Source organism: Dipodomys merriami, unplaced genomic scaffold, assembly GCF_024711535.1.
Source record: "Dipodomys merriami isolate MVZ:Mamm:240054 unplaced genomic scaffold, mDipMer1.0.p SCAF_11, whole genome shotgun sequence".
Taxonomy (NCBI): Eukaryota; Metazoa; Chordata; class Mammalia; order Rodentia; family Heteromyidae; genus Dipodomys; species Dipodomys merriami.
The window spans coordinates 19614262-19631872 of record NW_027202382.1 but is presented as its reverse complement, the minus strand read 5'-3'; the positions used below and the strand labels follow the sequence as shown (position 1 = coordinate 19631872).

Here is a 17611-nt window from a genome sequence, read left to right as displayed (position 1 = left end):
GTGACTGGTTTATTCATTTAGTAGAATGTTTCAAGGTTAGTTCTTTGTTGCACATTTGCTAGAATTTCGTTAATTTTTAAATCTGACTAATATTCCATTGGGTGCATGTCATAGTTGTCCATATAATTTTGTTTAGCTTATCCAGATTGCCAGAATTAATACTTAGAACAAAGCCATTATTGAATTAAATAAAGGTTACTTGAACACAAGCAATTGGAGTACTACTACAGTTGATCTGATAACCGGAGAGCAAATAAGTGACTAATGAGCAGATAGCATATACATTTGGTGTGGAAACAAAAGGATGAAGTAACTCCTGGTCAGGATAAAGCTAAGAAGTAGTAAAATTTCATCATAATACTCAAAATAGTACTCAAGTTAAAACTTACAAACTTTATTTCTGGAATTTTTAAAGTATTTCCAGGCTGCATCTAGTTATGGACAGTTGGGTAACTTCTATCTTTTGGCTATGATCATGGATGTATAGGTATTTCCTTGAAACCTTGTTTTCAGTTCTTTTATCTATAACCAAGTAGTGAAATTGCTAAATCATGGTAATTTTATTTCTGACATTTTGAAGAACTGACATAAACTATGTCTATACCATTTTACATTTCTGTTACCACTGCATAAGGATTCCATTTTAGCCACATACTTTCTAACACTTCTTATATTCTAGTTTGTTTTTCTTTAGTAGCCATCTTAATAAGTATGAGGTGATTTTGGTTGTTTTTGTGTTTTCCTAATAATTAATGATGATGCTTATGCAAATTCTTCCACTTACCAGTTTTTTTTTTTATTGTTGAATGGTAGGAATGCTTTATATATTCTACATATTAATCCTTTTATTATGATTTAAATATTTTTGGTCCATTTTGAGTTATTTTTGGATATGGAATAAAGTAAAGGGTTAAACTACATTGTTTTGTATGTAGTTCTCCAGGTATTCCAAAATCATTTGTTGAAGAGACTGTTCTTTCTCCATTGAATCATCTTGGCATTCTTGTTGAAAATCATTTGACTGAATATATGATAGTTAATTCCTGGGCTTTTCTGTTCTTGTGTTTTATGCTAATACCACATCATTTTGAAACAGTCTTGAGGTATTTTTGAAAACTTCGTTCTAAATTTTGAAATCTGGAAGCATTTGATTCCAACTTCTTTTGGGTGTCTCTGGAAGAGTCTATCTTAATACTTGTGAAGAAGTGTAGTACAAAACCTGAAAGTACTAAGAATTTTCAAGAGATGCAGGGGAGTAATGTTTCACCATAAAAGCTGCATATTTAGATCAAATTTGTCTTTTAAGTATTTCTTGTTGCTTATACTATTGTAAATTATATATTTAAATTTGAGTTTTCTCATACTATATACCTTGTATTACTTTTTTATACTTGCATTACTATACTACATTGTCAAAACTAAGATGCTATTAAAATCTGCATGCTCTCCAAATTTTATTAGCTGATTCCTGTAAGGTATATTAAATAGGTAGGTTTCATTAGGTAGCCGATGAAGAGAATACTATGTGGTATTCAGGTAGGAAAAGAAGTTTATTTACCTTACTGTGGCCCCCACCTTGCATAGTGAAGAAGCAGGGCCTGGGAACAGGCGGCCCAGGATGTGATGGGGAGCTGGAGCGGGAGGTGACTGCTTCCAGGGTTACCAGTTACCTAGGTAATACAGATACTGGGGGAAAACTGAGCCACGTGGTAGGGAGGTGTCTGCACCGAGCCTGCATGACCCTGGGGCAGACCTTAAATCCTCTAGTATCTTTTTTCTGTTCTGGATTTCACATTTAGTTTTTTTGATCCTCTTAGTTTCTCTGACCATTTCTTGATCTTTCATTATTTTTCTACACTCTTGTCAGTTTTGAAGACTATTAATCAAATAATTTAGAGTGTTCCTGATTTGGGGCTTATCTGGTGGTAGTTTTGCTTTGTTTTGTTTTTTCCGTGTTGGTCATTGGGCTTGAACTCCGTGCCTGGGCACTGTCCCTGACCTTTTTGCTCAAGGCTAAGGCTACACCACTTGAGCCACACCTAACTTCCTGCTTTTTAGTTGTTAATTGGAGATAAGAGTCTCACAGACTTTATTACCCAGGCTGGCTTTGAACTGTGATTCTCACATCTCAGTCTAGTGAGTAGCTAGGATTACACTCAGGTTTAAGCTACCAGAGCCCTACCATCTGGTGTTTTTGTTAGGCTTTGCATATCTTTTATCTATTTTGAAATATATTTACTTTTGATGCTATTATAAATGGCATTTTTTTACATTTAATTTGTAGTTTTTGTTGCCAGTATATAGAAATAAATTTTTGTATTTTGCTCTTATATATTAGTTTATTAGTTCTAACAAGTTTTGTTTTAATTACTATTGTTAAGTATTTGTACAAAAGAGTTTCAGTTCAACATGTCCATTTATAATCAGAGTCACCCCTTTCATCATTTCCTTCAAGTTTGAACAAGTTTTGTTTTTGTTTTTGTTGGTCATGGGGCTGAACTCTGGGCCTAGGCACTGTCCCTCAGCACTTAGCTCAAGGCTAGCACTCTACCACTTGAGCCACAGCGCCACTTCTGGCTTTTTCTGCTTATGTGGTTCTGAGGAATCATGCATGCAAGGCAAGCACTCTACCACTGAGCTACCTTCCCAACCCCAAGTTTGAACAAGCTTTATGAAGACTGTATAGACATTTTTTTTTTGGTTGGTTGTGGGGCTTGAACTCTGGGCCTGGGTACTGTCCCTGCACTCTTCAGCTCAAGGCCAGCGCTCTACCGCTTGAGCCACAGCACCACTTCCGGTTTTCTGGTGGTTTATTGGAGATAGTCTTACAGAGTTTCCTGCCTGGGCTGGCTCTGAATTGCGATCCTCAGATCTCAGCCTCCTGAGCAGCTAGGATTACAGGCGTGAGCCACTGGCACCCGGCTTGTATAGACATTTCTATTTAGACAATTTTAATTTATGCAAATTTAATTTTATACTTTTTATGGTCTGTATTTTCTTACACTTGTTGCTTTAGATTTTTTTTTTTGTCAGTTGTGGGGCTTGAACTCTGGGCCTGGGTGCTGTCTTTGAGCTCTTCAGTTCAAAGTGAACATGCTATCACTTGAGCCACAGCACCACTTCCGGTTTTCTGGTGGTTAATTAGAGATAAGATAATGGACTTCCCTACCTGCGCTGGCTTTGAACTGCAATCCTCAGATCTCAGCCTCCTGAGTAGCTAGGGTTATAGGTGTGAGCCACCAATGCCCAGTTAGAATTAGTTTTTATTGGGCAAAAGATTTATAGAAAGGTTGTTAAGCAAAGGTAGAAGGTGACCTTAGAATCAAGATAACATCCTATCCTTATAAGTCTCTCTGTTATTAATCACCTGTTTGGTATCTATCTATCTGTCAGTATGTCTACTTTGCTTCTGATTCACTACTTCATGCATACTTCTCATCCATATTATTTCTTGAAGTTCCTGTAAATTTCTAGTCAAACTACCCGAGGAAAAACCTATTCACCTGAGTCCTTGTATTCATTTAGGCATGCTTTTACATGTATTATTTCTGTTATGACTACCACAGTTGCTTGAATTATACAGTGATGTTCATTCATTCAGTCCCCTCTCCAAATGCGTACCTACTATGCATAATGTCATGTGAGAAGCCCTAGAAACAGAGCAAGAGACCAAGATCCAGATAGGCAAGAGAAATAAACACAAAATTGTGTATTGTGATACCTATTATGAAAGACATTGTTAAATACCATGAGGTAATATGAGTCTTAGTCAAGTTTAGGAAATTCTTCTCTAAGGAGTAGGCTTTTCCAGAAGATAGAAAGGAAGAATGTTTCCTACAGAAGTAGTAGATGTAGGTTTCTGAATTTTTGGCTTTCAAGGCCTAGAATATGTTACTTAGCATTTTACAGATGCAGCAGAATCAGTTCACAACATCTTAAGAAATGTTGATTTGGCTTTGGTGAATATTTTCTCCTTACCAAGTAGAATTTATCCCAATAATACAAAGGTGGCTTAATCTTGAAATATATCTATCAAGAGACAAAATAAGGAAAACCAGCTAATTCTATCAGTAGATAGTAGACTTGCTAAAATCCACAATTTCTTGAAAAAAGTTATTGTGGCAAAATGTATGAATTAACTTTTGCTGTATTTGATTTTTAAATCTCCACTGGCTGTTTATTGCATCATAAATGTGCTGTAAGCTCAAATTGTGGTGACACTTGAATTCATTTCCGAAATCTGTCAGATAAAACCTTATCTATTGTCTCAATTTTTGAAAATCTGTTACTTTGTTTTTATCAGTCCACTAGGAATTGGTGATGGGGAAGACCATAAAAATCAAGAAATTAGGGCTGGGAAGGTGGCTCAGTGGTAGAGCGCTTGCCTTGCATGCATGAGGCCCTGGGTTCGACTCCTCAGCACCACATAAGCAAAAAGAATAAAAGCCGGAAGTGGCGCTGTGGTTCAAGTGGTAGAGCGCTAGCCTTGAGCTGAAGAGCTGAGGGACGGTGCCCAGGCCCAGAGGTCAGGCCCCACGACCGGACCCCCCCCCCACCAAAAAAAATCAAGAAATTATACAATAATTCACCAAATTACAGGATATAAAAAATGTAATAGCACTTAATTTCATAAATCATCCCAAGTGAGTATTTTCAAAATAGTATCTATAAGAGGCAGTGAACCTACTCATCCTTAAAATATGTTGAGAATTATTATTATGACAATTTGTTAGATATGTCATCTCAGTACATCTCAATCCTTTGTTTTCCTGCCTATATTTCTATCTCCTTTTCTTCTACCTACCAGTATCTCGTGGAACTTTCTGCTCTATCTTTGTGTCATTCTCTATATGCCCTTCTTAGGATTTTGTTGAGAGATTTAGCTCAGTCTGCTAAGAACTTGGGGAATGGAAAACAAGCTCATTCTACCCAGTATGCTTTTCTGTTTCTTTGCATAAACAGAATATAGCAAACCTTGGTACATTTTCCTCCACTCCTCAAGTGAAGCTTAACAATTATTTAAGCTCAAGTGTATATTTTGAAATCCTGTTGTAAAGCTTACAGTTCATCCCTTGAGCCCCAAAGGTTTTTATTTGCTGTATTTTATGTAGGGAGTAGGTAGATACGTTACAAGATCACAGGAAGAGAAAAAAAGAAAAGGAAATCAGAGCACTCAGAAAAGGGGCACCATTTTGAGAAATAATCTCTTCCCCATGGCCTGAAGCCATTTCTGTGCCTGTCCTGGCAGCAGAACGGGTATAGTATATTCCTCACTTGCCCTGGAGAAGAGTAGCTGGCCATGGCTAGTTTTTGTTGTAGATCTGACATTCTTCTCTTAGTATCTCCCATGTGAAAGGTCTATAAAAGGAAACTTCATCTCTGCTAAGGATACATTTCATTATTGACACCTTATAGACAGGATAAGAATCTGATTTACTCTTACAGTGTATTCAGAGACTCCAAACTGGCACATGTTTTTGGTGGGTGATTTATATATTAACAGTTTGTTTGTTTGTTTGTTTTTGTGACATTCCTGGGGCTTGAACTTGGGGCCTGGGTACTGTCCCTGAATTTTGTTCAAGGCTAGCACTCTACCACTTAACCCACAGCTCCACTTCCCCAGCTTTTTGGTGATTAAATGGAGGTAAGAGTCTCATAGAATTTTCCCATTCAGTCTGGTTTCAAACCTCAGATCTCGGTCTCCTGAGCAGCTAGGTTTATAACCACCAACCACCAGCACCTGGCTGCTCATATTAAAGAGTTTTAAGAATCTCATTTAACATTTTAGCTTGTGAAAACAATTAAAAATAGTATTAGCAGCAGTAAAGGTAGCATTTATAATGTTAACATTTTTATCCCTCTATCCCAAGAACTGAATTGGTATCTAGCAAATGCAGGTTTTTAGTTTGAGTTATTGTATAGATGAATTTTTCTGTGTTTCACAGATCTAATTCATTGATTATAAGTGCAATTTTATTTCCAAATAGAGAAAAAAAAATGAACTTCATTGTGGTGCTTTGGTGGGGAGCAGGGAGAGGGCGGTGCACAGTATCAGAGATTGCACTCAGAGCCAGTGTTTGATCCTCCAGCCCTTTTTATATTGGTTATTTTCAAGAAAGGTTCTGGACTTCTTTTGAGGCCAGTATAGGCAATGATCCTTCTATTTGGCCTCCCCATGTTGTTAAGGATGACAGACACCTGCCGCTCAGCTCAACTACTATGCCTTGCTCTTAGCTGAGATGACTCGTTCATATTACCATACCCTGCCATTGACAACTTCTTTTTGCCTAAGCTGACCTCAGACCAAAGTCCCCTGATCTCTGCCTCTCAGAAAGCTAGGATTACAGGGTTGAGCTACCACACCTAACTCACAATGCTTTTTTGCTACTTAAAAAGTTTAATGTATCATGAGAAAACTATTTTAGGTTCATTTAGAAATAGTTCTTTAAATCATGATTACTCTGTGTACTTCGAAAGAAAAATAATTTTTCAAACCATCCTATAACCACATCATATTCTGAGTTTGGCTCGTGCATTTTTTTTTATGTTTTTCCGCAAAATAGTGACTCCATACCATCATTTAGCATGTTGATAATGCTCTTGATTAAAAAACATTACTCTGTTCTTAGGAGTTCCTTCCAAGCTGATGAAATGCATTTTTCAAGAACTGATACTAGCACTTTCCTCTTTGGTTAACCTCAGAGTTTACTTTTTTTTTCTCAATTGAAATATGTCACTGGTAATGACTGGTAGTTAAGTAGCTTTTATTCAAAGTCAGAAAGGTATGAGCCAAAATTTTAGTAGTGGTTTTCCTCAGTGGAAATTACAAATAATTCTTTTTTCTTTTTCATAATTGCTTTTTTCCCTAAAATTTCTTCATGTAACACATGTGCATGCATGCACACACATGTGTACATTCATACAAACTTTGCTTCGAGGTGCCTCATTTGCAGTTTGTTGTAGAAGTCATTGCTCTGAAACCTTGGGTGTTGCCTCGGATTTAGGAGATTCCATCAGTTTGCCCCCAGTGGGACCAGGTTCTCTGCTGACCTCCAGTGGTTACCGGCTGCATGGCACTAAGCAAGAAGTATTTATAGGTTATTTGGTTGGTTAGTATAGAACTTTCAGACTCCAAGTTGCCTTTTTCATAGATTGTTGCTGTCTTGAATTAGGTAGAGTATATTTCCATATCCTTCAGTTACTCTTACCTGGTGGTCTTCAATTCAACTTGAACCTTCTTTGCTGGAAATCAAGAAGCTTTTAGATGAGTTTTACCTAAATACTGCATTAAAAAAAAAGAAAATAGTTGGGCACTGGTGGCTCATGCCTTGTAGATCTAGCTATTCAGGAAGCTAAGATCTGAAGTTTGCCTTTCGAAGCTAGCCCAGGCAGGAAAGTCTATAAGACTCCTATCTCCACTTAACTACCAAAAATGGGCTCAAGTGGTAGAATGTTATCTTTGAGCAAAAAGCTCAGGGACATCATTTACGCCCTGGACCTGGACAGTACCAAGGACCAGCACAAAAACAAGAACAAGAAAATATAAAACAAAGAGCTCATATGTATGAAACTGAATTTGGATGATCAGGTTAAACCTGAGTTTTAAGTACACTTCTTGGCTCACTTTAAATTTTCTGTTTAGGTTTTGTTGTTTGGGTTGTTTTTGTTTGATTTTTGGAGGCATGCTTTGGGAATAAGAAGAAACTATATAGATGGCAATGATCATCTTTTAGAAACCAGAGGAACAGTAAGACCTTGCTGTTGAAATCATCTGCCTCTTTGTAGTTGCCATGGGTAATTAATCATAGCAGAGAGGGCCATTGATTAGACAGGAGTGTGACACAGTTTCCCCATTTGGAACCCTACTGGGCATTAGTGAAGCATGTAGGAAGGGCCCATCAAAGAAAACTAAGTAACTATTGAAGCAAAAGTACATGCTAATTTTTCAATCAGTGGCATTGTTAACATTCTGAAATTTATAATTCCCTCTGACATTTGATCTCTTCAGTTAATAGAAAAAAATTACTTATTATACCCTTAAGTCATTCTTTGTTATATTGTCAAAATGTCACATTGTAATTATCTTAAAGTAACTTTTGGCCAAAGCTTATAAAAGTCACCTTTATGTCTGAGATTATTGATCAAGGTAATTTTAAGGTTTTTGCTTCTTAATTATTAAAAGCTACCTCATTACGCTGCTTACTTACTACCATCATGTTGTTGGAGAATGAAACCATTGATACTCATTTTTTTTTTGTTCTGTAAACAGAACTTTTAAGGCAACCTAAAAGTCTTAATGCTTAAATATGTAAACAGACTCAAGTTCTTTTTGTGAGGATTATTATAGTAGTTTCCTAACTGATCTCCTGGTTCTCTGCTACTGCCAGGTGAATATTTTGAAAGGTCAAACCTATAACTCTGGTACTTGTTTGTCATAAACTCAAACTGATTAAATTCAAACTGTTGACTTATCACTCAAGACTCACTGTGTCTTCTCTAGCCTTATTTATTCTACTCCAATTGTATGTTTGTTTATATTTATTCTTAGCATACTGCTTTCTTACTGTGTGTACTGTTTTTTATACCAGTTTTATTAAGTTTAATAGCATTGTCTCTAGCAGTACTTTTAAGCATCTATTTTCATACTGATCTTAAGCTACAAATGGAAATCAGGTATACTTACCAAACTAGTCCTTGTCCATCTCATACTGTTTCTGCCAAATCCTTTGGTAATTAAAAAAAAAAGTTCTTGGTTTCTTGCTGCTGTTCAGTTATCATCAGCTCAGCTGATACATCCTTGCTAACAGTATGGAATTAAACTGATTCTAATAGCACTATTCTGTCTCCATAGGGCTTTTATATGATTGATTTTAGTTTAAAAGTTTTTAAAAAATTATTTCTTTTCTCTGATATGATGAGAAAAATTCAGATGATAATTTAATATCTGTATTTCATAAATTGAATGTCATCTTTAATCCCTTATCTTTTTTGTGATCCCTTTTTTAGCTGATTCTTTAACTGGAATATAATTATTGATCTCTGATATTTATTTTACTTTGTCTTAAATGTTCATGGTCTCCAACATCTGGATGCTTCTTGGCCTTTGTAACTTAAAAATCTCGCAAGAGGTTTGGCGGGCTGTGGCCCTCATGAAGTGTCTCGGGTTCTTTCTACAAGTCAGCACCACAAAGCCAGAGAAGTTTTTACTGTTCCTTTGTCCCCCATCAGTTCTCCCCTCCCCAGTTTCCAGCTTCCTATATTACCCTGGTACTCAGTACATCTTAGTAAATGTCCTTTTGGAAACTGGCTTTGTGTTTCAAGGCCCTCTCATGCTACAACGCCCAGGTCAGGTAGCTATGAAAAGCTTCACTGACATCCTTTTCCTGCTTTTACAGCCACAATTCTTACCTGTAAATCTACACTTGCAAATCTAGTTTCTAGAAAAAAAAACTACTTATTATACCCTTAAGTCATTCTTTGTTATATTGTCAAAATGTCACATTGTAATTATCTTAAAGTAACTTTTGGCCAAAGCTTATAAAAGTCACCTTTATGTCTGAGATTATTGATCAAGGTAATTTTAAGGTTTTTGCTTCTTAATTATTAAAAGCTACCTTCATTATGCTGCTTACTTACTGCCATAATGTTGTTTGAAAATGAAACCATTGAAACTTATAGGAAACTTATAGGAAAAAATAGCTGGTGATCTTTCTTCTTCTAAAATTGCTCCTTCCCTTTCTGAGGTTTCAGTTCATTTTATTCATTTAACTGTCATGGCTTTCATGGTTTCTAGCATCTTATTTTTGGTGCCAGTACTGAGGCTTGCAGTCAGGGCCTTATTTTCTCACTTGGTTTGCTTGCTCACTGCTGGCACTCTGTCATCTACTAGATTAAAGCCATTCCTATAATCTGGTATTTTGCTGACATGGAGTCTTGTGGACTTTTCTGCCTAGGCTGATTTGGAATCCCAGTCATCTGACGTTAGCCTACTGAGTAGCTACGATTATAGAAGTGAGAGCCACCATACTTCACACACTCTGGTATCTTTTACGATGTCATTTTATTTTATTTTATTATTTGAGCTGGTCCTGAGCATGACATGAAATTAGGGCTGGAGTGTTGTCCCTTAGCCTTTTTTGCTCAAGGCAGCATTCTACCACTTGAGCCATAGATCCATTCTGGATTTTCTGTGGTTAATTGGAGATGAGTCTTGTGGACTTTCCTGGTTGGTCTGACTTTGAACTGTAGACCTCAGATCTCAGCCCCCTGAATAGCTGGGATTACAGGCATGAGCCACTAGTGCCCAAAATGTAATTTTTTTTTGTAATCTGCTTTGTCATAATTGTTGCAACAATAGCAATAGATTCGAAACCTATGACATCCTACTTGGAAGTGGAAATTCTTCTATAGATGCCCTTTTTGGCTTTTAGTGACCCCAATAATATTGTTTGTAAGTAATGCCACTCTTATTTTTTTGTTCATGTATATACTTCTTTTTTCATTCCTTTTTACACTTAAGAACTTCAGTACATTGTTATATAGAAGTAGAGAGGTATCATGGACATCTTTATTTCTTTCTTGAGATCAGCAACAAAGCTTTGCATGTTTAACTATCAAGTTGTTTAAAACTAAATATTCAATATCAGCTTAAACAAGTTCTCTTCCGTTTCTCTTGGTCTGCTAAGAGTATTTAAGCAAGAATGGATGTTAAATGTTTGCAGATGTTTTTCTGTTAATTTTGAGGTTGTAGAAAATTTCTAATGTTCAGTGTATTAATTGGCTTTCAAATAAAGCTAAACTGGAGTGCTAAACAAAATCTGGCTTATGATGTATTAATCTTGATTTATAGTGTTAAATTAATTTTGTTAATACTTTGTAGTTTTACATTTACATTTATAAGATTAACATAGACTTTTTCTCATAATTTCCTTTCAGATTTTTCAAAAATACTATGTTGACCATAAAGCTAGTTAAAAGGGTTAGTTCGTTTTTGTATTCCATGGAATAGTTTGAGGAAACTTGACCTTATTGGCCTTTTATATACTTGGTAAAATCTAGTGAAGGTATCTAGAAATGGGGTTTTCCTAATATGGAAAACCAATTTAGTTTCAAGGCTGTTTTCTATTTCTTCTAGGGGCAGTTTTGATAAGTATATTTTCATATAAATGTTTCAATTTTTGTTTAAATATCCATTCTTATTGTCATTAAGTGATTAGCAAGAAGTATCATGGTAAAGATTTTAAAAGCACACTCTTGAAAGAGGGAACACATTAAAAGTTCATACTAAGTTGGGGATGTAGGTTGATGGTAGAATGCTTACCTAGCATACAGAAGGATCCGTGTTCATTTAATCAGTACCATAGAAAAGATGTTACTACTTCTAATTCAAATTAAATATTGTAGGATTTTTTTTTTACCTAGACACCCTTTAAAAATTAACAAATAAGGGGCTGGGAAGGTGGCTCAGTGGCAGAGCGCTTGCCTTGCATGCCTGAGGCTCTGGGTTCGATTCCTCAGCACCACATAAAGAAAAAAGCCGGAAGTGGCACTGTGGCTCAAGGTAGAGCGTTAGCCTTGAGCTGAAGAGCTGAGGGACAGCACCCAGGCCCAGAGTTCAGGCCCACGACCGGACCAAAAAAAAAAAAACAACAAATAATTTATGTTTTTATTGTATACCCTATGTTTTGAATTTTGATGTTTTGAACATAGTTGAGTGTTTAAAGCCACCAATTAACAAATTTACCTCATTTCACAGTTAATGCTTTCCTGATGAGAAAATATAATACCTACCACTTACTCTCTACATTGTTCATCATTATCACAACTAACTATAGCTATTATCATAATTAACTATAGCTACCTTGCTGTATGAAAATTTCTCAAACTTTATTCCTACTTTCTAACTGTATTAATCTGCATCTTATTTCCTCCTCCTACCTAGCTACTGGCCTGTGGTAGTCGCCATTGTAATTTCTATGAGATCAATTTGTTAAGAGGATTTTGCTATGAATAAGGTCATACAATATTTGTCTTTCTGTGACTGGTATATTTCAGGTAATATAATATCCTCAAGTGTATTTGTGTTGTGACAAATAGCAGGATTTTATTCTTTTGTATAGTTGAATAATGTTCCATTGTGTGTATATACTACATATTTTTCATACATTTGTTGATTCTACATTTTGACTATTATGCATAGTGTTGGCATAAACATGATTTATTTCTGCATACAGATTTTATGTCCTTGGACATAAAATCAATTTGTATCAACATATACATATATCAATATATTTATTTTGAATTCTTTGAAGAACTTTAATACTGTTTTTTATAATGACTTAAAAAAAGTCTCTTCTGTTAATGTTTTTTGTTTTGTTTTGTTTTTGGTTGGTCATGGGGCTTGAACTCTGGGCCTGGGCGCTGTCCCTCAGATCTTCAGCTCAAGGCTAACACTCTACCACTTGAGCCACAGCGCCACTTCTGGTTTTCTGGTGTTTATTGGAGATAGGAGTCTCACGGACTTTCCTGCCTGGGCTGGCTTTGGGCTGCAGTCCTCAGCCTCCTGAGTTGTGTGAGCCACCAGCACCCAGCACTTCTATTAATGTTTTTAAATTTATTTTTATTATATTTAAGTAGTGTACAAAGAGGTTTCAATTCAACATGTCAGTTTGTGAGTACAATGCATCTTGATCATTAAGTTAAATTCCCACTGAAAGTATGCAAGGCTCCCTTTTCTTTATATCCTTACCAGCACTTGTTTTAAAAATCTTTCTGATGATATTCCTAACATGACTGAGGTGATTGATACTTCATTGTAGTTTTTAAGAAACTCTCTATATATGCAACCATTGAGCTATATCCCTAGCTTCTCATGGTGCTGATTTGCATTTTCCTGATGATCACTGGTGTTGAATATATTTTCATATACCCTTTGACTATTTGTATGTCTTCTTTTGAGAAATATCTAGTCAGGGCTTTTGCCCATTTTTTATTTTGCATGTTTTTTTTGTTTTTGTTTTTGGTTCTTTGTGCTGGTAATAGAGCATGAACTCAGGCCTTGAGCACTGTCACTTAGCTTTTTCACTCAAGGCTGGCATTCACCAATTGAGCCACAGCTCTGCTTCCAGCTTGATGGTTAACTGGACATAAGTATCTCATGACTTAACTGCTCAGGCTAACTTCAAACTGCAAGTCCTCAGATCTCAGCCTACTGAGTAGCTAGGATTGCAAGTATGAGCCACTGGTTCTTGGCACTTTTGTCTGTTTTTTAATTAGGATGTTCACATCTTTTGAAGTATATTTCCATATATATTTTGGATATTGATTCTTATTAGCTGTATCCTTATTAGCTTCTATTGTTTGTCTCTTTAGTTTGTAGATTTTCTTTTACTTTAGAAAAGCCTTGGTTCAAGGTAATCCTATTTATCTAGTTTTATTTTGTCTTTTGAAGTCCTTTCTTCTTGTTTATGTATTTGTTTGTCACTGTTGAGGATTGAACCCAGTGTCTTTTTCATGCTAAACAGTATTCTGCCAATTAGCATTTGAATTCTTATCCAGAAATATCCTTTTCTAGTCCAGTGTCATGAAACATTTTCTCAATTTTGAATTTTTTCTCTTAATCTGAAAGTGTTCATTTTTAATGATAACTAGCATAATTATTTATGTGTTTTGTAATATAATATGCATGTTAAATTTCAAAACAGTAATGCAGCTTCTAAATTTTTAATTCACGTTTGTCTTAAGGTTAAACATTTCAGTAGCTCTGTGGTCAAACATGCAGTAAAGACATCTAAATTTTTTCTACCATTTCCCACGACTAGTATTTTGTGGAGGTGGAGGTGCAAGGAAGTATATATGTACAAACAAGCAAATACTCCAAGTATATTTATGTATGTGTATGTACATCTATATTTATGTTCTTCTCTGACTTTTCCCTGTTTCTTATATAAAGAATCTATCCTCAGGCCGGGCGCTGGTGGCTCACGCCTGTAATCCTAGCTACTCAGGAGGCTGAGATCTGAGGATCGCGGTTCAAAGCCAGCCCTGGCAGGAGAGACCGTGAGACTCCTATCTCCAATAAACCACCAGAAAACCGGAAGTGGTGCTGTAGCTCAAGTGGTAGAGCGCTCGCCTTGAGCTGAAGAGCTGAGGGACAGCGCCCAGGCCCAGAGTTCAAGCCCCACGACTGACACAAAAAAAAAACAAAAAAAAACAAACAAAAACAAACAAAAAAAAAGAATCTATCCTCTACACAATTTCATTTTCTCCATCTGGCTCTTTTCACTTGGCAGTATATCTTAAAACATTGCACTTTAGCAACATATAGGAAGTTTTTCTTTATGTAACAGTAACAACGTAATGCTTCCATGTGTGAGTATACAACACTTTATTCAGACAATTTCTTTTGATGGGCATTTGGGGGATTAGTAACTTATAAGAGATATTTCCCATTTTCCATGCCATAACATTGCTGCATTCTTTAACCCATTTTAACAACATTTTAGTTAAAATTTCCATCATTCATGTAGCACTGGAAAACTTTATTTTGTAATACATTATATTTCAGCATATACTGGGTAATAAATGTATTTTTTCAATTGGGAAAGTTAAGTCCTTCCTTCCTTTTTTCTTCCAGTTTTTTATATAGAGAGTAAGTCCAAGACTTGTAGTCTCTGCCTTATTACAAATGTCCCTGTGTAACTTAAAAGACTTTAAACTACCCCTCAGTTTGGAATACCAATTTAATTTCATTACTTCTTTGCTCAGATAGTAGTAGGACTTCAAAGGCATACTCTCTCAGTATAACTTATTAGCTGAAAAGGGCTTACAGCTGAGTTGCTATCATCTGGTTTAAGGATATGTCAGCTCAAATCAGACTAATTATTGTCTAAGTTTAATATGTATTAAGATAAATGGATAATTCAGATTTCTCTGATTTTTGTGGATAAAGCATTCTTCAGTCTCATGTATGAGACTGAAGGCATTCCCTTTGTTTACTCATATCTTCTGTGTAAATAATCTTATTAATGAATCATTTTTTTCTTTATGAAGCCACCTGGAATTTACCAGAGTATTATATGATCTCAATTTCATAGGCTTTTCACCACCCCTTTTCTGCTAACCCCATGTTCTATCCTTACTTAACCTCTACTTTTCCTCTAATATTCTCTTACTGCTTGTCTTGGAAAGAAAATAATACAATTTTACTTATCAAAATATTATTGCTCTTCCTGGGCAGTGCAGAGGCCTTAGAGTATTTAATATAATTTACCTCCTGCATATCTCCTCTTCTCTAGCTTATATGCTAATGTGTCACTGTCATGTATTTTAATGTATTTCACACCTCACAGGGCATAATTATTGTGGCTTTTTGTAGTCAGATATTTCACACTTACTATACCATGCATTTGTATTATCATTTAATCTATAAAATAAACTTATATAATAGAAATTATTATCCTTATTATATTAGATGGAGAACTAGGGCATAAATAGTTTATGTGAATTAGAAGTTTACACAGAAATTGGTAAGTTTGGGATTTAAACACAGGCAATGGGAGTCAAGCCTGGCCTAATAATCAGATCAAGCTCAAGGTATGACAGTATTTTTTTCTTTCTCTGAAAAAGAATAAACCAAAAATATCTCACCAAGTAATTAATTGTAAGATTTTTACTGTTGGATTCATGGATTCAGGAAGTCAAGTTAATTTTTTAAAAAAAATTCTTCTAGCTGATATTGCCCAGAGATACAGGATAAGCAAATACCCAACCCTCAAGTTGTTTCGTAATGGGATGATGATGAAGAGAGAATACAGGGGTCAGCGTTCAGTGAAAGCACTTGCAGATTACATCAGGCAACAGAAAAGTAACCCCATTCAAGAAATTCAGAATTTAGAAGAAATCTCCAATCTTGATGTAAGTTAACTTTGAGTAGATCAAATGAGCATTACCTGTTTAATTAAGGTGAATACATTCTAATGTAAACAAAGAGTCTGGGTATTCTGTGTAATTATATATTCTATATAGTTTATTATAATGTACATACTTAGATATTTCTTAAGTTCTCAAAGTGCAATATTTTATTGAATTTCTGGATAAAATATTGCACTGATTTGACTTTATTGAGGGGAAAGAGAAACCTAATTTATAAACAGAAGTTAAGGTCAAGCATAGCCAAAGTTTATATATTTTCCTTGGTGATATTCTTCAGATTATCTGTTTTAATTACTTGAAATCAGCTGTCAAAATTTTAGTGTCCTCAAATACCTTTCTTAATCAATTTTCCTTGTGTATTAAGTAGTAAAAAAAAATAGCGTACAACAAAAGCAAAAATAATTGAGTTTGGGCTTTATCACAGTATTTTGCTGTCATTTTGCTATACTTAACAAACAATAAGTTGCCCATTTATCATTTCATGGATACTGTCAGAAGGCACTACATTCTGGGTCAGAAACAAGGGACTTTATTGCTCACATCACAACAAGTGATGAACATGTTTGCACCTGTGGAGGGTAACACAGAGGGCCAGATAGATGGGTATGTGCAATGGGTTGTGTGTTAGAGAAGGTGATCAATGAGTTTGAGAATGTGGAAATCTGCTTTTGTCATATATATATTCCCAAGCACAACCCTGGAAATGACGTAGGTTGAGAGTGGTCAGTGTTAAGATCTATCTAGAAGCATAAAGGACTGATAGAGGTGTCTGCTAGCAGCCGTAAATTATTAGTTGAACAACTGTTTTAGTACATTTTTAGACTGTCATTTAAGAAAAGATGATCATTGATTATATTTCTTGAAATTTTAAAATCAAATGCTAGAAGGAAATGTTTATAGTTAGATTTTATTATAATCAGTGCTGTTTTTCAATTCAGTTTAATCTTTAATAGTTTCAGACTTGGTATTAAAAGCTTAACATGCCTTTATAATTATACTTCAGTTGGAGATAATTGAACAACAGCTGGAGCTGTTTGTGTACTAGAGCAGGGATAAATGAAATAACATGCTAGTAGAGGTATATATGTTTGCAAATAATTAAATATTTTATTTCACAGCGCAGCAAAAGGAATATCATTGGATATTTTGAGCAAAAGGGTTCAGACAATTATAGAGTTTTCGAAAGAGTAGCGAGTATTTTACACGATGACTGTGCCTTCCTATCTGCTTTTGGGTAAGTATGTTAATGGAGAGCAGTGGGTAGCTTGGCTGATATGTTAGGCACTTTTTGAAGATGACCTCTTTAAAGATAATATCATTTCTCTTTTTTATATTTTTTGTTGTAAAGATCCTGTACATAGGGATTATAGTTACTTGAGTAAGGTAGTGAGTACATTTCCTATGGAGCATTGTTACCCCCTCCTTTGTTTTTTCCCCTACTATCCCTTCCCTCCTCACGTCCCCAACTCCCAATACCATTTCTCTTAAATTCACTAACCAGTCCTTGTACCTACCTAATTTTGAATTATTTTTAAGGGTTAATAATAATTACGTGTGGGGCTGGGGGTTTAGCCTAGCGGAAGGGCGCCCACCTGGCGTGCACAAGGCCCTGGGTTCGTTCCTCAGCCCTGGGGAAAAACAAAAGGAAAAAAATAATTTCGTGTGTGTTTATTTTTTA

At 35.6% G+C, this 17611-nt stretch overlaps 1 protein-coding gene across 1 annotated transcript in view; it reads left to right on the top strand.

The window, feature by feature from the left end:
- Nucleotides 1-17611, top strand: part of Erp44 (endoplasmic reticulum protein 44) — a 69399-nt gene that overhangs the window by 28199 nt on the left and 23589 nt on the right. The window contains exons 5-6 of the mRNA XM_070010725.1: nt 15731-15915; nt 17052-17167. Coding sequence (XP_069866826.1) covers nt 15731-15915; nt 17052-17167 — 301 coding nt within the window. The remainder of the gene's footprint in view (nt 1-15730; nt 15916-17051; nt 17168-17611) is intronic.